Source organism: Symphalangus syndactylus, chromosome 10 (assembly GCF_028878055.3).
Source record: "Symphalangus syndactylus isolate Jambi chromosome 10, NHGRI_mSymSyn1-v2.1_pri, whole genome shotgun sequence".
NCBI lineage: Eukaryota > Metazoa > Chordata > Mammalia > Primates > Hylobatidae > Symphalangus > Symphalangus syndactylus.
This window is the reverse complement of record NC_072432.2, coordinates 107,995,369-108,017,936: the sequence shown is the minus strand read 5'-3', so window position 1 is coordinate 108,017,936 and position 22,568 is coordinate 107,995,369. Positions and strand designations below refer to the sequence as shown.

The following is a 22,568-nucleotide window of genomic DNA, read 5'->3' as shown; positions in this document are numbered from 1 at the left end:
TAAATAATCTCTAAAAGTTCCTCTAATTGTATACTGTGATTCAACATATGTGAAAGGGAGGTCAGCCGCATGCAGGTATGAGGGAGGTGACTAAGAATCATTATTTTTTGAGCATCTACGAAGGGTCAAGCCTGGTGCTCTAAGCACTTTAAATGTACTATCTCACTCAATTGTCCCAACATCTTGCATGGTTTGTGTTTTTGTTTTCATTTATAAATGTGGAAACTGGGGTTCAAGGGAATATTGGTAGCCTGGTCTAGATCATACAGGAAGGTAAGACTAAGCACATTTTGAAACCTAGGGTTGTCTGACCCCCATCTGTTCCTCTCACCACCCCCATCCCTGACTTTTTTGTTAAATTAAGCTGTTTTCTTGATGTATTTATTGTCTAGGTTATCTGATATTGACATTATAAAGAACTAATATCTAAGTGTTGTGCTTCACCAGTTAATAGCTGGAGCTTATTAAAACATCATAGGTTTGTATCTTTGAAATTGTTTCCGCAAGCTGATATTCCCTAAGGAAACCACTTCCTGCTGTCATTTCCAATAGCATAATCTAGTAGTAGAACTAGCAACCTGCATGACTTGTCATCACTGGCTAACCAGGAAGTGGTAGAATAAGGTGGTTCAGCACGTGGACTCCAGAGAAGTCTGGATCTGAATCCCAAGTGTGAGAGACACAGTGTTAACTGTGAGATCTTGCGCAAGCTTCTCTGTCACAGCTTCCTCATCTGCAAAATGAAAAAGAGCTTCTACTTATTCTGTGTCTTATGAGGAGAAGTGAGACAGTGAATTGGAAGTATATGGTAAGTGTTCATTGAGAGTTAGCTAATATCATAGCATGTTGCTGAGAGTACCATGAAGCGATGTCTTGAATGACAATTTGTGGAGTAATGGGGTTAGTTCACAGAAGGACAATTTACCAAGAATTCCTTAGTTTAGGGACTTAAATATTTTAGCCACATTTCAGAGCTATATTCAAATTTAATAATTATACATGGTATTTTCTTAAGCAACTGTTTTCTCACCTTTATCCATGCTTATTTTGTTGATTTTTCTTTGAGACTGGCTATTCTGTCCACTAGAGGAGACTTTCAGCAATTTTTAGGATGTGGAGGTTCTGCCTTTTTTTTTTTTTTTTTTTTTTTTTTTTTTTTTTTTTTTTTTTTTTTTTAGCATGGAGCCGTGATTAGGTAGCAAAGAATCAGGAGCATCTCTCATCTGATATATCTATCATTATGGATAGATGAATCAAAAAGGAGACTGAGCAAAAGACTAGTCCCATTAGGGTAAGAGACAACCTCAGGATTTGATTCAAGAGATGTGAAAAATATAAGGAAAAAAATAGATGTTCATGTCCAACTTTTCTTAATAAGGAGCTCTTTTTATGTTCCCACCTTAACTGGGTCTGGGTTCTCCAGAAAACAGAGCCTGAAGCGGAGTTTACCTGCCAATACTTTATTGGGAGTGCAGTCCCAGGGAAGCAAGAGTGAATGGAAAGGAAGTGATGCAGGAAACGAGGGGAAAGTAAATACAAGGTAGTATGTTACCAAGTTAGCCACAGCTTAAGAAAGCATAACTGGTGCGTTGGTCATGCAGAACATCACTAGAGAAGCCCTATAGAACCACCGTGTAGACCAGCCCAGCAGGGGGAATAAAGGAGAGGATTTACCTGCCAATTGCTTCCCATCTACTGCCTCTCATAAGTCAGAGAGTTAACTTCCCTACACTACTGGGTTGCGTTATCCAGCCCCTTATGGAAACTGCTGGGGAAACCAGAAACAGGTCCCACAGTGCACAGTGCACTACACCTAGGGCAGGAAATGGTGAAGGGACCAGGGCCTCCTTAAGTTCACGTGGGTTGCACACGGGCACCAGAGCCAAGGTGGCCATTCTGCAGTGAGCATGGTGGAAGCTGTGTCAAAGCCAGGCTGTCACCTCCACGGTTAGCAGACTAAGGATGGTGGCAGCTAAGGCTCTTCCGTGGACAAATGTCTACGCCTTGGGAAAGGGAGGAAGCAAATCTGGGAGGTATGTAAACTGAGTCTCTAACAGTCCCTAGCTGTACTTTATAGATCGTCCTTTCTTTTTTAATCTAAAACACCCCATCTTTCAAAGTCCCAAACAGATTCCTCTCCTATCCCAGCAAATAACTGCCACTTTCCCCTTTAAAGTATTTTCTCAAGAATCTGTCTTCTAATCTTACAAATGTACCCTAGCCTCTTGACAGTATTTCTTAATACCAAGAATCTGCCATCATCGGCTCCAATTAAGTACTGTCTTTATAAATTAATAATTAGAATCAGCTTTTGGGCTTGGCAGGAAACAATGAGACTGTAACTGTCTGATCCAATTCACTCTTTTCTGTGCTTTTGTATTTTTACCTTGAAATATATAACCCCCTTATTTTTATAGACAAGAAAATTAATGCCCAGAGAGGATAAGAGTTGCCAAAAGTCGTTTGGCAGTAACAGAGTGGTGACCAGCATATGACTGAAACTGAACTTCTGTCTTCCCGCTCACAGACTTGCCCCCTAGGATTGCACATTGCTATTTGGAGGACTAGTCAAGGGCTCAGCGGTCTACTCTTACTTCTCTTATCACCCTCTGTAGCCAGTCCTGCCAATTACCTTCTTAAATATTTTGCTTTTATTGCCCCTTTCTTATTCCCACTGCTGTTATCCTACTTTAATTCTTCACTATTTCTTTGGGAATCCAATTTCGGCCTTCTCCCTAGCTCACTTCCAAAATTCCCTGCCTCCAGTCCTTTTGAGTCACCAATGGCAGGTTCACTTTAAAGCACAACCTGTGTCATGGAAGACTTCAAGACAGGGCTCCTGATTTAAGGGCAGATGTCTCAGTGGAGTTTTTAGGCTGTTGCATGAGAGCCTCTTGCTCAGTATGGTTTGGTCTCTCTCACTGTACTTAGACACATGGTTACTAATTCTGGACTTGTCCACCAAATTCCATTCCTTCTATCACATTATTATGGAATCATTTGTCAATTTGAATTAAACACAAGGAACTTGTTTACCTAAATAAGTTTGTACTTTCGGCAATCTAGACAAAAATTTAAAATACACAATGTTTATAGGCAACAGTTCCCAAGGTCACTCGATGTCATTTTGGTATTTCTGCTGGTTGGTTTTTTTCACACGATTCTGTTTTCCTTAAAGACATTATCATATCTTGGTTACTACCTGGTTTTCTGCTCAGGTTTAAACAGTCGTCATCAAAAATGAAACTTTCAAGCTCAAGACAGATATGAGAAGACATAGATGCAAGAGGAATTTTGGAAAGGATATATTCTGCTTTTTTCTAAATAGTTTATCTTATTTTCTGATTAAGAAGAGATTTCCAATAAAATACAGTAAAATAAGATGCTCAATCTTCCAGATTTTTGATAACACTTTGATTTACCTTGAATCTCATGATGAAAATTGATTATCAAATAAGATTTTTGTTTTCCCTCAGTCAATTCTCATTAAAAATCAAGTTGCCAACACTTGTTTTAAAAGTTGAAATTGATGATTTTGATTTTAAACATTTGCAAATGTCCAACTGACCAGTGTGTCTGGGAAGTAGTTAGGCATTTGTCTTTACAAGGAATATCTTAAACATTGCTGATCTAAGCAAACCAAATTAAAAACAATCACTCATTTTATCAAGCAAGCTGTATGTGTTCAGTTTGCTGAAAAAAAATTAGAGTTTTTAGCCAAGTTAAAAATTCTTGAAAGAAGAGTGTATGAGTCACATGACTTTATTGTTCTCTAATTAACTGCCTTTACAATACTCAGCTTAAAATATCAAGCCCTTTCTAGTTTCTCCAACTCTTAAGTTTCCCTAGAATTAATAAGAATAAGAGCAAAGCACTTTAATGCAGCACGCCTCTAAGTATTTAACCTCAAAATGGCAGTGTCCGTGGCTTCTGGAATGGCTGAGCTCCTGTAAGCGGCACCATCTTTGACATGGTCAAATGTGAATAATTTGGTTACCAGTTTCTTCATTTGTCAGACTTACACCAAGCAAGATCTCAAAGGATCTCCTGAATTTTTTAGTTTTGTTTTTTTTCTTTTCTGAGTGGATGTTAGAAGACAACAAGAGGAATCAAAAAGGCCCTTTTTAGAAAGATAAATCATCAAAACCATTTCTTAGATGAGTCCTTTGTGATTTATTTTTTTCTAAATGACTTTATCCAAATGTTCTTAAATTTCCCTTATGGTTATTATAATTTAATAATTGTTGAATGACCTCAATTGATAAGTAGCATTATATGAATGTCTTATTTTAGACTAATTACGTTTCCACAGTGTACTTTAGGGATATTTAAATGATTCTGCATGACTTTTTCAATAGCTAAAATCTTTCAGAACTTCATTATAGAATCATCAGATTTTATATGACCTGAAAAAATAATGAACCCTTACACTTTTACAGGTTAGAAAAGAGTTGATTCTTAGCCTCTTCCTTTATTCATTTATGCCTTTCTTTGTGTTCCAACTTTATAACTGAAATAGAATTCCAAGTCCCATGATTCAGACATGGTGTCTGAGTTAAATAAAGGTGTTTGTTGATTTATTAAGACATGCTTTTCCTTTGAATCCTAGACTGTTTCGTGGATGTTGTGGTGGGATTTGATGTCTCAACTCAGGAGAAAGGGCAGACTTTGCTTGAAGGTCAGCCTTGGATGGAAACCTACCTTCAAGACATCTTACGTGCCATCAGCTCCCTCAATGGAGTAAGCTGTGAGGTGGGCACAGAGACTCAGGTCAGTGTGGCTTTTCAAGTGACCAATGCCATGGAAAAATATTCTCCCAAGTTTGAGATCTACAGTGAAAACATACTGAATAGCTTGAAGGATATAACAGTTAAAGGACCATCTCTTCTCAATGCAAACCTCTTAGATTCTCTATGGGATACATTTCAGAATAAATCGGCTGCTCGAGGAAAGGTAACATGGATTTATCTTATTTGTTGGTCTATGATTGCAATGAACCCTTTTTAACTCATTTTTCTTTTTTTGAATACTTTCTTAGGTGGTCCTTTTATTTTCAGATGGATTGGATGATGATGTTGAGAAACTTGAACAAAAATCTGATGAACTTAGAAAAGAAGGTACTGAGTATGGAGGAGGAGTGGGAAGGGAGTGCTTATTAACTTTATAATCTCAGAACTAAATTCTGGCTCTTAAATTTCCAGGCTCTTAAATTTTGAATAACCCTGATTTTGACAGTCTCTGTATTCTGTATGTACTAGGCAGAACAAATGAGCTCTCAGAATATTTTGACATCCACTTTTTTCCCATGCCTCATGTATATGAAACAGCACTGAATACAAAGTCCTATCCTTTGTCTCATATTACTGTATTTCTTCTTCCTGACCTTTCCTGGAGAATGTTCCTTTCTCTCTCACCCCACATTGTCTAATATTGCTACTTCTTTAGTGTCACCAGAAGAGAATAGTGTATTTCTCCTTGACCGGGGAATGAGAGTCAGTTTTCTTCTAACACTCTTAAAGTTTCCAGAGTTGCAAGCATTGTTGTATAAATTTACTCATGTTTTGGGGCTTTCTAATCAGTTCCTTCCTTCAGACCACAGGTGGGCCAACCATGGTGTTTGAGATTTTTAAGCTCTGGCACCAGGCTTTTGGCTTTTGAACCAAAAGCTTCTATTCTGAATCAAACAAGAACATGTGGATGTTCTTGTTTAGTCAAACAAAGAAGTTCTTGTTTGACTCAGAATAGAAGTCCTCTTCTGTAAGTGGGTGCTATTTCTGCCCTACTCAGATCTCCTTTACTGGCAGATTCACCTATCTTCTAGCTGCTAACCACTCACAGCTTACTCCTTCTCTGAAGAATTGCCCTTGGCCAGTAGAGCTGCCTCACCTGGAAGGTTGCTCTCCACCCCATCCTTGGGCAGCAGATTAGATTACAGAGTTGGACCTTTGCTTCTAAATGACACCAGTGGTGTGGTGCAATTTATGCCCCAGAGCTTCCTGGGATCAGGCTAAATAAAGCTAGACTCCAGCTGCAACACTGTCTTGCTCAGCAACTTCCCCTGCCCTATCCTGTTTTCTTCACTCCCTTTCTTCTGAAAGTGCTTCCTCAACAATTTGTGCACCTCCAAATCCTTATCTCAAACTCTGTTTCTAGGGAACCTGACCTAAGACATTACCTCTCAGGTTAGCTAATAGAGGTTGACAGGACTTTGTCTTTTCTATTTTGTTCTCTCTCTCCAATCTTAAACAAATTGCAAAATTCTCTGAGTTTACTACTAGGGAGTAAGGTTTTTATTTTATCCCTTATTTACTAAATCTGCCTTGTTTTTATTCTCTCTGGTCTTGGCCTTTGTTCATGAGCTGTAATGAAGGTTTTAATTAAGACTGAAAAAAGATACTAGAGTGCTTAGTTGGGATGGGTGGGGTTGTTTGGGTGGTTGCTGTTTTGTTTTCTTTTATTTCAGCTTTTCCTTTGTGGGGAAAAGGTATTTCTCTTGCAAACGACAGTAGAGTTTCTTCCAGGAAGTGCTTTGGAATACCCAGAATTCTAAGACCAAACATCTTTCCTCCAGTGCCTACTGAAAAACTAGTAAATGGGTATCAACTTCAGAAGCTATATTTTGAATAATATCCTCAGATATTTAGATTCTTCAAATGGAAGAGAGAAATCATGGCAATAACGTTCTCTGAAAAGTGTCTAGTTCTTTGAAAGTGACCATCTTTGACACGGTTGAGTGTGAATAATTTGGTTACCAGTTTCTTCACCTGTCAGACTTACACCAAACAAGATCTCAAAGGATCTCCTGAATTTTTTGGTTTCGCTTTTTTCTTTAATAAAGAAAAGAAAGTGGCTTTCTGTATGGACAAGAAGTATCTTTCTCGCTGGCTTCCCATACTTACACACACAGAACTTCACTTGGTGCTGGGCCCTATGATCTATTCACCTAGGAAAGCTTCCTTAATTTCAGGCCAGGCATCGATATGTGTAAAGTATGCAGTCATCACTGAACAAGAGGAGACAAGGAAAAAACAATCCTTGATGGTGGACGTGGCTGTAAAACTTATGCACATGGAATGGGGCTTAAATTAATTAACTTTTTAGAATTGAATACCCTAGAATCTACTCAGTGATTCTTTATTCTCCCAAGTTTGAAAATCTTTTCTTTCTTAATTCACTGTTAGAAAATTGAAAACATTGTATTTAGGATCATATGACTCATTTATTGGATGAGTCTGAAAGAAGATGGGAGTCCCCTGATCCCAAGAAAAGCAGTTATAAATAATAGTTATATGCATATTTCTTGCAAGTCAACAATCCCATGGTTCTTATCACTCTTAAAATTTTACATTTCCTGGATATTATAAGAAAAATCAGATGACAGAAGGTTTCATTTCTCTTATAAGTAGATCCATTAGCATGCTTTCTCTTGATAAAAAAACACCAGTTGATGTACAAGCATTTCATATCCCAGCCAACTCTACAACCTCTTTTCTCCCCCTCCTCATTCTCATTCTAGAAGAATGACCGACTATCCTGGTTTGTTTGGAACAAGATGGGAACTTTCAACACTAGAACCAGGAAAGTCCCAGGAAATGAGGACAAATTTGTCACCCTATTTTTCTTTGGTGGTTCGTTCGTTCTTTTTTATTTTTTTTTAATTTTTACTTATTTATTGTTTTGAGACGAAGTCTCGCCCTGTTGCCCAGGCTGGAGTGCAGTGGTGCCATCTCTGCTCACTGCAAGCTCCGCCTCCCGGGTCCAAGTGATTCTTGTGCATCAGCCTCCCGATTAGCTGGGACTACAGTCACCTGCCACCACACCCGGCTAATTTTTTGTATTTTTAGTAGACATGGGGTTTCACTGTGTTAGCCAGGATGGTCTCGATCTCCTGCCCTTGTGGTCCGCCTGCTTCGGCCTCCCAAAGTGCTGGGATTACGGGCGTGAGCCACCGCGCCTGGCCTCTTTCTTCCTTCCTTCCACTGCAGCTAACCATTCTGTTTGCCTCTCTTGGAACTTGAACCTCTCCAATATGTCCCTGAAACTTCATTCTCTTGATTTCTCTCTTCATCTACTCATTTCATATAAAATCATATCATATAGATTTATTTAAGAAGGTGTTCTTGACTCTCAGCCAAGTCCTTGAACATTTATCTATTCTGGTTCATTGGTACCCAATTCTCATCAAAGGATTCTTTACCCATCAATAATAAAATGAGAAAAATGTTGCCAGTGGAGTCAGGTTTACATGAAGCTAAATGTATTTGATTTTAAGACTGCCCTTTATTCCAAGATTATATCTTTAGCACATTTTTATTGTCAAAATATCCTTTGAATGTAGGCTATGAAATTAGGCTATCTGGGTGAAAAACCTAAAAATACCACTTACAGGCAGTCATTTAACCTCTCCAAGTCTGTTTGCTTGTCTGTAAAATAGGACTATAATTATACGTACCAATAGAGTTATATTCGAGCCTTACAAATAAGATAATGCATATAAAGCACTTAACCATTTCCCAGGCACACAGTTTCTATCAACAAATGATAGCACTCTTGTTGCTGAATTACTTCCTCCACCATAATGACTGTCAGATTTATTACCATCATTATTTAATATTCTTACCTAGCAAAGTAAGTCATTGGCAACCCTGTGTTGGTCCTTAACCAACAGTTTTCTTTGAAGTAATCATATTCATAAAACCCCAAAGCCTCCTAGCCACAGCTCCTGAATGATTGCGTGTCATCTGTTCCTAATTGCCTGACAATAGGCCTGTGACTCTTTTACTACTTATAGTTGCAACTGGGTTATTGATGTCTTATCAGATCATACAGAGCTGTGCTTTTCAAACTTTAATGTGTATACAAATCACCTGGGGATTTTGTTAAAATACAAATTCTGATTCAGTAAGTGTGGGAGGGGGCCTAAGATTCTGTATTTCTGATAAGCCCCCAGGTGATGCCAGTGCTGCTGCTTCAAGGATCCCCCACTGAGTGGCAAAAATGGAGAACATGTATTTTCTGTTTTTGAGACAGGGTTTTGCTCTGTTGCTCAGGCTGGGGTGCAGGGGCACAATCACAGCTCACTGCAGGCTCAACCTCCCAGGCTTAAGCGATCCTCCCACCTCAGCCTCCCATGTAGCTGGGACCACAGGCATATGCCATCATGCCCAGCTAATTTTGTAAAATTTTGTAAATTTTTTGTAGAGGTGGAATCTTGCCATGTTGCCCAGGCTGGACTTTTTCTTGGTGTGTGAGTTTCTCTGTACTTTAGCATGCTCTGTAGCTCTTTTAGAACTGTCTCCTTCAAATCAGGGAACTGGAAGTGGTGTTACAATTTTCCCCGTCTCCAATTTAATTAGTTTTGAAAAACGTAATTCCTTTTGTGCTCTTATTATAGTCTTGTCACTTGTCAGGTTTACATCATGTGTTTGGGGGAAGTGGACAGTAAACTGACTGTTCTTCTTGCAGCTGTTCACTGAGAATAACAATTTAAATATGCTTGCAAAAAACTAACCAAACCCACCTCACCTGGAACATTGTAAACTGTGTTGGATAGGCCTGAATGCCCTCATAACTGTTGCTCTGGATGGACCTGCTGATTCAAGTGACTTGGCTGATCTTCCCTATATCGAATTTGGGAAAGGATTTGAGTACAGGACACAGCTCTCTATTGGCATGAGAGATCTTGGAAGCTGGCTGTCAAAGCAGCTGGTAAGTTATTCTGAAAAGGCTGGTGAGCTTAAATTTTCAATTATTTTGTATATAGGTTTAATACTTATGCTTAAGAATTTGAACTTACTGTGTTTATTTGGGAGTGAAGAAAGGTTTTTATGAATTAGTGAACAGCCTAGGAGGGTTTGGAAGAAATGTAGGACAGTAAAGAGATGTCAAAGCAGGTATAATTTATACGCTTGGCGAAAATAGGAGAAGGAGGAAAGAGGGAAAAAGAAGAAAATTTAAATAGCACCCACAATCAATTCCAAATTATAGCCAAAGAACATAAGTGACAAGAATCTGAGATGCGAGCATGAATCGGCCGTTACCTCCACCAGCCAGTTTTCACACCCCTTGCAGATCCTAGGCATAACAGCTTTCCGTACTGAGTGTAATTCTAGTGTTTAAGATGTGTATTTTTCCTGGGACAAGGCCTGTAAATGAAAGCAAATTACATTTGGAGTTCAACTAGAGAAAGAGCAATCTGCTCTAAAGCTGGAGGAAATGCTCAGTGACAGTAAACCTCACATGTTGTACTTTATGAGCAATTGAAAGATTAGGGGTTGTGACTTCTTGAGATTTCTACCTTATGTTCTGTTTGTGTTTTTGAGACAGTCTTGCTCTGTCGCCCAGGCTGAAGTACAGTGTTGTGATCTCAGCTTACTGCAATCTCTGCCTCCCGGGTTCAAGCAATTCTCCCTGCCTCAGCCTCCTGAGTAGCTGGGATTACCAGCGCCCGCCACCATGCCTGGCTAATTTTTGTATATTTAGTAGAAACAGGGTTTCGCCATGTTGGCCAGGCTGGTCTCGAACTCCTGACCTCATCTTATGTTCTATTTTTAAACCTAACGCCTGTGTAAGATGCATCTCAATCGTATTTCTTTCAAAAACATACGAGAATTCCAACTCGAGTGGTAAAGCGTCAGCAAGCTCTGTGTGGCTCTACTTTTACTTTAAAGAATTGCTAGTAATTTTGTAATTTGCTTATAACTTACAAAATCTTTAATCAGTATATGAGAACACTTTCCAAGGAAGTGCTAGCTCCTGCTATTTTCCACCTATAAAATTCATATACACATAGGTATTTAAGCAGCTTGTTCAGTGTTGTAATTATGTAAAAATAATTACATAAAGAATATGAAAGTTTTGTTGGAATTCCTTTCTACATGGGAAGACAGTGTTTTTACAAAATGTATCTTTTTTTTTCCTGTGGGACTACTCTTTGAAATCTCTTTGGTAATTCATAGAAGAAGGAAATTCTTCAAACAAACCTGTCAGTTTTCGTATATCATATAAATGGAACACTCTACAAGAAAAACTTAATCATAGATCAGTTTTAATGTTAATAGTAATAGATTTGATGCTGTAGAATTTCAGTGATCTAAAGAAAATTGATGTTATCTAATATAAAATCATAGTATCCATTTTGTTATTGTTTGCTTTCACACATTTCCGGTTTGATTGATTTTTCTGAAATTGTCAGGAGAAAGAATTTCATAATGTCAGAAAAGGAACGTTATATAGCAGGAAACAATCAAAGGGAGAAAATTGCTAAATGACTATAACAACAGATGTTCATTTTTCATTGCACTAGAAATTTACTGGGAAACTTCACAATACAAAGATTGGTTCTACCCCACTAAAGTGAAGTATAGCATTTATTTGAAAATAGACTTTTTCTGAAAGTAAATCTGGTGAGTTAATTGTAAAAACGTAAAGCAATATGTCATCTATTCGGGGGATGGCTAGGTAAGTCCAGGATGACATTTATTAATGTTTTAAAATATATGGATTTTTTTTTACCAGAGTATAAAGAGGCATATTCTCCTGTGCCCCAATCCCCTACAGCAAGTGATTCCAAAATGTTGCACGTGTAATTTGTGTTTTTGAAATCCTATCAGAATTGTTTTGGAAGAGTTAACCATTGGACTTAGTTCCAAGAAATGTTGCATTGGGCACTGTCTAAATTCTCTAGCCAAGATTTCACAAAATGAGGAAAATAGCATGCATTCATTTTATTGAACAAAATATTTGGGGCAGAAATGTATAGGGAAATCGACAATATCATGGTCAGTGCTAGGGTGAGATGGGGCAGGGACAGACAACCACATCAGTTGGCATGCAGTCAGTTTGCCACAGCTAAAGTGATACCAATTTGAAAACACAGAAACATTTTTGAGTTGATTTGGAATACCTGAAATGGTGGAGAGTGCAGATGATAGAAGGAAAGATGGAAGCAAAAAAAAAAAAAAAAAAAAAAAATGTTTCATGCATTCTTTCTAAAGCACAGTCATTTGAATGGTGACCAGGCTTCTGAAACTGTGGTAGAAGTCTGGATCGCATGGTTGAACTTGTATACGAGATTTGGGAAGCAATATCACCAAATGTAATGTATTTCTTACCCTCTCCCAAGGTCAATGTTGCTGAAAGGACATGCTGCTGTTTGTTCTGCAAGTGCATTGGAGGAGATGGCACAATGGGAGATCCTGGACCACCAGGGAAAAGGGTGATTTTAGTTCAGATTTATGGGTTACTTTGAGTGGTAGTATGTCCTTCAGACATGGGTTTAAGTAGAAATAAGGGGTGATTTTTAACTTCTAAATAGAGCCTCTTATATAAGAGTTTATTATACTCCTCTTTTTTTTTTATTATTTTTTTTTTTATTATACTTTAGGGTTTTAGGGTACATGTGCACAATGTGCAGGTTTGTTACATATGTATCCATGTGCCATGTTGATTTCCTGCACCCATTAACTCGTCATTTAGCATTAGGTGTATCTCCTAATGCTGTCCCTCCCCCCTCCCCTCACCCCACAACAGTCCCCGGAGCGTGATGTTCCCCTTCCTGTGTCCATGAGATCTCATTGTTCAATTCCCACCTATGAGTGAGAACATGCGGTGTTTGGTTTTTTGTCCTTGCGATAGTTTACTGAGAATGATGTTTTCCAGTTTCATCCATGTCCCTACAAAGGACACGAACTCATCATTTTTTATGGCTGCATAGTATTCCATGGTGTATATGTGCCACATTTTCTTAATCCAGTCTATCGTTGTTGGTATACTCCTCTTTTTATGTGTTAAATTAGTCGTGGATTTTCCTTGGCATTCTAAATTGGAGTCTTTTTTAAAAGTTTTTGTGGAAGACTCAGGAGAAACAACTGTGAAGATCCTTGATCATCCAGTATTCTAGTACCAATGACATTGATGCAGAAAAATCAGCTGTAATTCCTCATGTTGAATAATGAAAGCCTCCTCCATGTGAATAACCCATTTCAGCATTCATTTTTAATGATGGCAGAGTTATTAAAATCAAGCAGAAGATACTTCGTGTACTCTGCTGAAAACCAGGCTTGATCAGATCACTCTTTTATAGCAAAAGATGTTAAGATGTCTCATTCATCTTAAGCCAGGTCAAAATGTTATCCCAGATATATAAACAAAAACAGGCTCATTGTTTAAAAACAGAAACCAACCACATTGATTCATATATTTCCTAACCAGAAAAAGTGTATGTACCCTTATGTAAAAATATTATTTTGAACTTTAAGAAATGTTTAAATACATATAAACCCTGTGGATATGTTATAATGATTTCAATACAGTTTGTTTATGTGTGTTTTATTTTTGAATAATTTATAGATAGCACTATAACTCCCCAATCCCCAGGGCTATGTCTCTGAATATGTCTCTGAAAGTTTTTGGACTAATTATTTCCTGAATGTTTCAGCTTCATGTAAAGAGAGTGGTAGATTTTTTAAAAAAACAAGGCTCAGAAAGAATGGAAAGAAAGGTGTGTGGTCTATTTTTCTATGTGTAGCATAAATCCTAAAAGATTTTTTAATAAAGGGAGAATAATTCTAGTTTATCAGTGGCAAATATAGCTGTGTTGACTTGAATGTTTGTTTAGAAAGAAGCTCTGGAACTATATATAAACCCAGATTTACAGTATTATGATTGACACCGCCTTGAGTTAACTGGACATTTGTCTCAAAATTCCATTTTTTTTCTTTTATATATATATATATATATATATATATATTTTTTTTTTTATTTAAGTTCTAGGGTACATGTGCACAACATGCAGATTTGGTACGTATGTATCCATGTGCCATGTTGGTGTGCTGCACCCATTAACTCGTCATTTACATTAGGTATATCTCCTAATGCTATCCCTCCCCATTCCCCCCACCCCACAACAGGCCCCGGTGTGTGATGTTCCCCTTCCTGTGTCCAGGTGTTCTCATTGTTCAATTCCCACCTATGAGTGAGAACATGTGGCGTTTGGTTTTTTTGTCCCTTTTTTTTTGAGATGGAGTCTCGCTCTGCCGCCCAGGCTGGAGTGCAGTGGGGCGATCTCGCCTCACTGCAAACTCTGCCTCCCGGGTTCACTCCATTCTCCTGCCTCAGCCTCCCGAGTAGCTGGCACCACAGGCGCCCGCCACCACGCCCGGCTAATTTTTTATATTTTTAGTAGAAACGGGGTTTCACCGTGTTAGCCAGGATGGTGTCGATCTCCTGGCCTCGTGATCTGCCCGCCCGGGCCTCCCAAATTGCTGGAGTTACAGGGGTGAGCCACCATGCCCGGCCAAAATTCCATCTCTTTTTATGTGTGTAAATGCAACCTAATTGGGAAGGAAGGACTATTTTTTTCAAACAATTACTATTCCACATGAAGTAAAACTGTAAAGCTGAATTTGGTTTGGTTACCTCTGATTTTTGGTCCACAGATGCAAACGTTTTCTTCCTTTTCTTAATTCCAGGGACCTCCAGGTTTTAAAGGCAGTGAAGGCTACCTGGGAGAGGAGGGAATGGCTGTAAGTCAAGGCTCTTTTTTACCTCCATTTATCCCTAAAAACATCTACAATATGAACTTCCTTGAGTCAATTCAGAGGGAAGCAAGAAAGGTGAGATTCTAAGGATTCGTGTACAGAATCTCAGATCTTCTTTTGTCCTCATTGTGCTTTGCTTCTGGTGGTCATTAGTGGTTTATTGACCTATTGTCTCCTCTTTGACTACCCACCAACATTGCACAATGAATTCAATGCAGAAGTAACCTTCTTCACTAGGGGAGTTGAATCACTGCTGTTTCCCCCATTCTGGAGCATTCTATAAAGGTAAACCAACTCACCACATTGTGTATCAAGGACCCCACTCTTTCTTGCATTCACTCATCCTTCCATCCTCCCATCAGTCCATCCAAACATTTGTTTACCAATTATATACTAAACATCTTACCATTTACTACATTATTTATCAAAGACCTCACACTTTAACATATTCATTGGTTCATTCAACAAATATATGTTACGTACGTGTGTGCCTGGCAGATGATCAGATACTTAACATATATTTGTAGGCTTCAGCAATAAGAAAAATAAAACGAAAAATATGGTTTCTACCTCCAGGAAACTTTGAAACTAGTAGAAATGCAAATGAGACAACAGTGATTCTGGTTGTTATACACAAGGGCTAGACTAGAAGTATAGAGACATGCAAAGGAGTGTGGCAGAACAACTCAGTTACCTAACAGCCTTAGCTAAAGTTGGGGCTTGAGAGGGGAACGCTGCAAACAAGGAGTAGTACTTGGGCAGACATTTGAAGGATGAATAGGAATTTCTACAGGCAAAGTTTGGGGGAACAATATGTTCAAAGGCATGTATCTGAGTCAGAGAAGATCATGTTCATAAGATGGCACATGGTCAACATGGATGGAACCCAGGTCACTGCAGGAGGAAGATATATGTGGCAAGTAAGACTCAAGTTATTGGGAGTCTTGAATCCCCTGCTGAAGATTTGGATTGTGTCTTCTAGTTAATGGGCAGTCACTGAATGGTGGGAAGCACGGGGGTCAAAATTATGGGAGTGTTTAGAAAGCACGCTCAAGCAACATTACAGATGATGATAAGGTGAAGGTTATAGGTAAGTCTTGCAGTCATAGGTGCAAGACAGGTCCTAATTTGTGCTTAGGACAGTATGACTAGATATGTTAAGAAGGTTGGAAGGACGTAACTTGGTGACCACTTGGTGAGAGAGAAGCCTCACACAGGCAGTATGCAAGTGGGATCCAAAGCAAAGGGCTATCTATCATCAGGGTATCTCTGACTTATTTCTACTCTTAGTTTTTATAAGCAAGAACTCTGGATTGTGAACCATGAGCATTCACACTTTTTTTGGTAACAAAAAACTTGTCAAGTTTTCAAGACAGATCCCAGATTACAATAGAAAAAGCTCATTTGGATATGTGCCCTTTCTCAGGGAGAAAGAGGAGCCCCTGGACCAGTGGGAGAGCAAGGTACTAAGGGATGCTATGGCACCAAAGGTCCTAAGGTAAGGATTGCATAAGAATGTGGAGTTTTCTCAATATTAATTCCATTTTCCTACGCTAACTATTACTGTCCTTTTATTTTCAGGGAAACAGGGGACTAAATGGACAGGAGGTATGGTACCAGGCACATCCATTTACCTACGCATATGTTATCTAGAAATATTTTTATTTTTGAGATTATTTATCAGTAAATTATACAATTAAAGTTGTCATTGACTTTCCTTTTTTATTGCCAGCCATTTCATTTTGTTTCTTCTTCTTATTCATTATAGGCAATATATATTATTTGTCGATCGTTTCTATCACTGAGTAATCTTTAATATTACCCAGGCCCAGCCTCACAAAGAGGCTGTATGTGAAACACAAAAAGAGAGTTTTTGTTTGGCATCTGACTTCTTTCCACATGCATGTGATGTACTCTGTTCTAATCATATCTATCTTTTCAGGGAGAAGTTGGGGAAAATGGAATTGATGGATTAAATGGAGAACAGGTAGAGCCTTCTTGTACCATAGAGAGCCTTCTGAGCTATTTACCATTATGAAAATGAGAATTCTATTAATAGCTTTCCCTTCTTGTTTTTTAGGGTGATAATGGTCTTCCTGGAAGAAAAGGAGAAAAGGGTAATGAGGGATCCCAGGTAGGGATTTAAAAAGGAAGAACATAAAAATTGTACTGGGGATTAAGGGTGTGATTAACAGAGTAGAATAACTACTCAGTCAGCTATTGCTACAAAACTGTTTTGTGACAGTCGTAAGACCTCAATCACATACAATGGTGAACATTTATTTCTTATGTTTCTGAGGGGTTCAGCTGATTGAGGCTGGACATGGCTCATGTCTGTAAGGTGGCCAGGGGTTTTACTCCATATGTCACTTACCCTCCTGGGACCAGGAGCTAGCCTAACCATGCTAGCCACGACCTTTTTATTCCCATGGCAGAAGCACAAGAAAGCAAGTGGAAACATACTAGAACTCTCAGGCCTTCTTACAGACCTAGGCTCAGAACTCTCTCAACACTTGCATCTCTTTCTGTTGGCCAAATCAGTGCATATTGCCAAACTCTGAGGAAGGGAATCTTGCCCACCACAGTTGGAAGTTGTTGTAGAGTTACATGGCAAAGGACACAGGAATAGGGAGAGGTGGAGAACTGGGGCCATCAATGACAAGCAACTACCATAGTAAGAATAGAAGTGGGGTGTTGACTAGGGTCGGTGGTGCCAGGCAGCACATTGAAGAGTGAATTTCACTCATTCCCACCTAGAATAAATACCAACAGCAGCCATATTTTCATCCTCTACTTTGTCTTTAGAGTGTGAACAGTTGAGTCAGAAACAACCATCTTGGGCAAAGTGCGTATTCTTTCTGAATCTCAGTTGCCTTATAAAAGAAAGATAATAAGGAATACCTGGTTCATAGAATATTTGTAAAAAACAACAAGATGACAAGTGTGTCTGGAACACAGAGTTCACCACTGTGGCAAATAATTGAGTTCACTATTAAATTATTTATATGTTGCTTGAAACTAATTTTTTTGGTTGTTCATCTTTCCAACTTAAAAATAGCCTTGGTAGAAAAATATTTAATTATTCACAAAGAAGAAAAGCTCTGTTTTTATTAATTTTATTAAAATTTCTTGTCTTCTTCTTCTTCTGATTTGTATTAACTTTAGGGAAGCCCAGGGAAGAGAGGGACTCCTGGTGACCATGGAGCAAAGGGCCTGCGAGGGGATCCCGTAAGTGCATGGGCTGCGAACTGGAGTTAGGGCTTGATTCCCATCAGTACTTCTGATAGGGAGTCTCAATTTCAAGGTACTACAATAGTAACCCTGAGTCTAAAACACCACAGGCATGATTGTAAAATTTTAAATTCAGGTAGCTGTGCTAGATCCTCTTCATATACTGAATGAGTATGAGCAGTAAAAAGCCCTTGCATGTCTTTTGCAAGTGCAGTTTTGTAAATACTTACTCAGAATTGTTCTTGTGCTTCAAAACAATGAAGAAATTCTGGTCCACTTCATTATCTTCCAAGCACCTCAAAATACAGACAGAATGAGAGAAACAAAGCCATGTCTTTTTTTTCTGTTCTTGTGTTAGTCTGTTCTCACGTTGCTAATAAAGACATACCTGAGTCTGGGTAATTTATAACGGAAAGAGGTTTAACTGACTCATAGTTCCACATGGCTGGGGTGCCCTCACAATCATGAAGAAAGAGCAAAAGGACATCTTATGTGGTGGCAGCAAGAGAGCGTGTGCAGGGGAACTTCCATTTATAAAACCATCAGATCCTGTGAGACTTATTCACTACCACAAGAACAGTTTGGGGGTAACTACCCCCATGATTCAATATTTCCACCTGGCCCCACTCTTGACGTGGGGATTATTACAATTCAAGATGAGATATGGGAGGAGACACAGCCAAACCACTGTCAGTTCTCCAAGAATTTTTCTCAAGAATATCAGTCTCATTTCCTGTAACCCAGGCCAAGTAGAATTATATTAGGCAAAACTTATGACATAAAGGCACTACTCTTGCAGGGGCACAGCCCAGTTGAGTAGGCATGACCCATGTTAAAAAAAAAAAAAAAAAAAAGACACTCACCAATATATAGTGAATATGCCAAGTCCAGTAGAACGTCAGTACTATAGGATTTTCATCACCATACCCACACTTAAGTAAGTCTCCAAAACCTTAATGAATTAAGGTTTAGCTTTGTTTTAAAATGTTTATTGAACTGTAACATACATCAGAAAAGTCCCTGGATTATAAATACCCAGCTTAATGAATGTGAATACACCTGTGTAGTCACCACCAGGTAAAGAAATAGAACATTACCAGCATCTCAGAAGCCCCCTCATGCTCACTGCAGCCACTACTCACCTTCCCCAAGGTAATCACTATCCTGTCACTATAAATCAGTTTTACATGTTCTAGAACTTGATATAAATGGAATCATATAAGTGTCTGCTCTTTTTTTCTGGCTTCTTTTGCTTTATACTTGTAAGATGAATCGATGTTGTATATAACAATAGTTCATTCAATTTCATGGCTGCGTTGCATAGTATTTCATTGTGTGAATATACCATGATTTATTCATTACACTAATGATATGTGGGTTGTTCCCAGTTTTTGCTTTTCTAAATAGTGCTGCTATGAGTATTCTTATATATGTCTTTTGATGCACTTTTGTACATATTTATATTGGGTCTATATTTTAAGAGTAGAATTTCTGGATTATAATGTGTATGGCCATAATCAGATTGTCTTTACAGTCAGATGGTTTTCAAAAGTTTGTATTTATTTATACTCCCACTAGCAATGTATGAGAACAGTACTACACACTCATCAGAATAGTTACAATTTATAAAAAAACAATACCAAGTGCTGATAAGGATGTGGGACACCTGGGAATCTCATGAGGATTTTTGTTTTCTTTGATATAACCTCTGGTATACAATGGGTTGATCACAGAAGGAATCCAATGCAATATATATGAACATGTGAATGTTAGGCAACTGTATTTAAAAACAGAGGAATTTGTGCATGAAGAAATCATTCTTGACTAAGTGACATCTTCTGATAATGGTGTCCTGAGAATTTTCAAACTTCAAAGAATCTAATTTAGAGCCAAAGAACTATCCACATATAAGCACAACTTAGAAATATTAGTTCAAATACAAAGACATTTCAGTCATCCATATATGATGACCAAAAATTCATTTCGGGCATTGCCATATAACTTACACTGATTTTGGTCAGAATTTCTCCTAAATTGTCTGCTAAAGATCATGTGATTATGTAATATATTTTAAAGAGTCTGAATAATGTAAAGAGCTTTCTATTTTAAAAGAAATGCTCTATGACTTCCAACTGTAAAACAACTCTATGCTTTTTTACATATGGCTTCAGTGCATTACTATTTCAGGAAAAATTGGGGATAAATAAATAGAACACACATGGTCAGTTTATTCTTAGGAAAGCATGTAAATGATGCAAATTTTGGAAACCCTAAGCTTATTCAGATAGGATTTATGATCACATGGAAGTGCGTTCGGCTGTTTGGAATTTCCCATCTTGACGAGCTGTTTGGAATTTCCCATACTGACTGAAAGTGTTTTTTTAATCTTAGGAAATATTGGGGGAGAACAGTTAAATCATTTGTCTGATCTACAGAGGCTATAGTAAGGTTCATTTTGACAATATATTATTATAAACCCATGTTTAATTGTAAATTTGTGGAAGATAATGCTTTTTTACCCAGTTGTATACATATAGAAAGACTAAATCGGTTCGTATTCACATTGACCAACTGTCTATATGCAATTTGGGTTGTTCTATTCTGTAAAATGTGCTGGTATGTGATTCTTTTTATGTTATCTCTTCAAGTAGTTTAGAATTGAACTATAATAAGGGGCTTTTATGTCCAGTGAAATAAAATTCTGGACTTTACGTGACCTTCCTTTTCCTTCCTTGCTTTTTCCACCAAAATACAATTTTCTGATATTGTAATTGAGGTATACCCTGCTTGGAGAACTTAAGAGACAAATATTTAAACTTAAGGGAGAAAAAGATGCAGAAAATGATATTTGGTTTTGGTAGGTGGAGGAAAGAAGCAATTTTTCACCTACATTTTAGTAATATCAGTGTTATAAAGTAAATTCCAAACCCATCTTTTTCACCCCATTAACTTACAAGCTCTGTAAGTACAAAACCATTTGTTTAAAAAGCTTACTAAGTATCAGGAACAATGATATGCCCCTGCTGGTGACTACAAATTACTTATTGATTGATGAAGGAAATCTGAGCTGCTATCAGCCCAGCAGCCCCATAGCTGGCACTCAGCAGGACTGGATAATTGTTGTCCTCTCTCAATTTATTGGAGCATTGACTGAATTGACTAGCTCGATTGATTGTCTCAGCATCATGGAGACACAGCTCTGTTTGTGGTTCATACGACTCAAGCAAGAAAGACTTTGGTTTGGCCTGCTAAAGACATATCCCACAATGTATGCTTGTTTTCAGTGAGTTTCCGGGAAATATTTGCATGAATAGTGGGAAAAATTCAAAATTTCAAGATTTTTTGAAAACTGGAAAAGTAGGAGTGAACATATGGGAGTAGCATGTGGGAGTGCCCAGGTGTCCAGGAAGAGAAAGAGGGAGCCAGTGGCAGGTAGTGTCTTCACTGTCACTTAGTGTGCTTATTACATTATCAGGGTGGAACCCGTTACAAATGTTTGTCTTTTCCCAAGGGTATGGTAGAATAAAATCTGCCAACTTTCAAGTGTAACTTCGCGTAGCCTCCAAGAAAAAAGAGGAAAAGTTAAGAGAAGGGGTGGCAGTAACTAGAGGGGTTTCCTCCAGACCCAGGGTAAGAGTTGCCATGCCCATGAGTCACATCACCCTGGCTTGCCTTAGCTGTGCCTTCTCTGGAGAGCTCTTTCTCCCCACACACACACTTTAGGTCTCCATTCTGTCTCTGATAATGTCAAACACAGGAGGAAAAGAAAATACTTGTAAGCCGTCTGTAATTTTAACCTATTTCTGCTTTCAAATGGGTTGGACTTGTCAACTTCTCGAGAGATAGCTAAGTGTTATAGATAAGTTATATTTTTAAGGAGAAATGTTCAAATATATTAATTTTTCTCTTTATTTTCTATTTTTAGGGAGCTCCTGGAGTTGATAATAGCATAGAAGGACCCACAGGCTTGAAAGGAGAACGTGGAAGACAAGTAATTATGTGGGCTTGTAAAATCGCGATGCAACAACTGTGGGGCTTAAGTTCTTATTGGTAGAATATGAAATGCTTAGCAAAAAAATTGGAATCAAAATGGATATTCTTGGTACAGAAAAACTATTATTAGGAGCAAAATGATCTTTTCTCCTGCCTGTGTACGACTCTGGGATTTGAGAAACATTCTTGTCTTCCTCCTCTAAATTTGGGGTGACTTGATTCACCAAGACACATCCTCGAGGTTTTCATGAATATAAACATTGGAACTCTAACTTAAAATATAGGGCTAGCTGATAGAAAGAACTGTGCTAACAAAAGAGTTGTTGGCCTTTCCAGTATCTGGAGGTAACATACCCTAAAAAGACATATTAGTAGTACATTATAAAAAGAACAAGATCTGGTGAATAGATGTGGTCGACACAATCAAGAAAAGTTCTTGGGCTTTATCTCATAAGTCACAATGTGGTCATCAAAACCTGTTTTCAGTATTTAAAAATAGTTATCTAAAAAATGTGTGTTACTGGATTGACTGTACCCTTGATGACTGTACCTAGGGAAGAAGTATGATATAGTGGAAAGAACTGTGCTTTGGAGACAGCCCTAGGTCCTATGTCATGCTCCATTGCTTATCAGCTCTGGGCCTTGGGATACTTCCTGTAAACCCCAATTTTCTCATCTGCAAAATAGGGTGAATAGCCTACTTTAGAAGGTCACGATGGGAATTAATGATATTTAATTTAATGATATTATAACCTTCAGTAAATATTATCTGCCATTATTAGTAAGTGGTAAATGTAAGTCCCA

General features: G+C 38.2%; 1 protein-coding gene across 1 annotated transcript in view; it reads left to right on the top strand.

Annotated features, from left to right (window-relative positions):
* The window catches only part of COL6A6 (collagen type VI alpha 6 chain), a 115,094-nt gene that overhangs the window by 16,253 nt on the left and 76,273 nt on the right, over positions 1-22,568 (top strand). Inside the window, exons 8-18 of the mRNA XM_055295462.2 lie at positions 4,610-4,953; positions 5,039-5,117; positions 9,554-9,708; positions 12,125-12,217; positions 14,472-14,525; positions 15,967-16,038; positions 16,122-16,148; positions 16,483-16,527; positions 16,621-16,674; positions 17,706-17,768; positions 21,697-21,762. Of these exons, the coding sequence (XP_055151437.2) occupies positions 4,610-4,953; positions 5,039-5,117; positions 9,554-9,708; positions 12,125-12,217; positions 14,472-14,525; positions 15,967-16,038; positions 16,122-16,148; positions 16,483-16,527; positions 16,621-16,674; positions 17,706-17,768; positions 21,697-21,762 (1,052 nt within the window). The remainder of the gene's footprint in view (positions 1-4,609; positions 4,954-5,038; positions 5,118-9,553; positions 9,709-12,124; positions 12,218-14,471; positions 14,526-15,966; positions 16,039-16,121; positions 16,149-16,482; positions 16,528-16,620; positions 16,675-17,705; positions 17,769-21,696; positions 21,763-22,568) is intronic.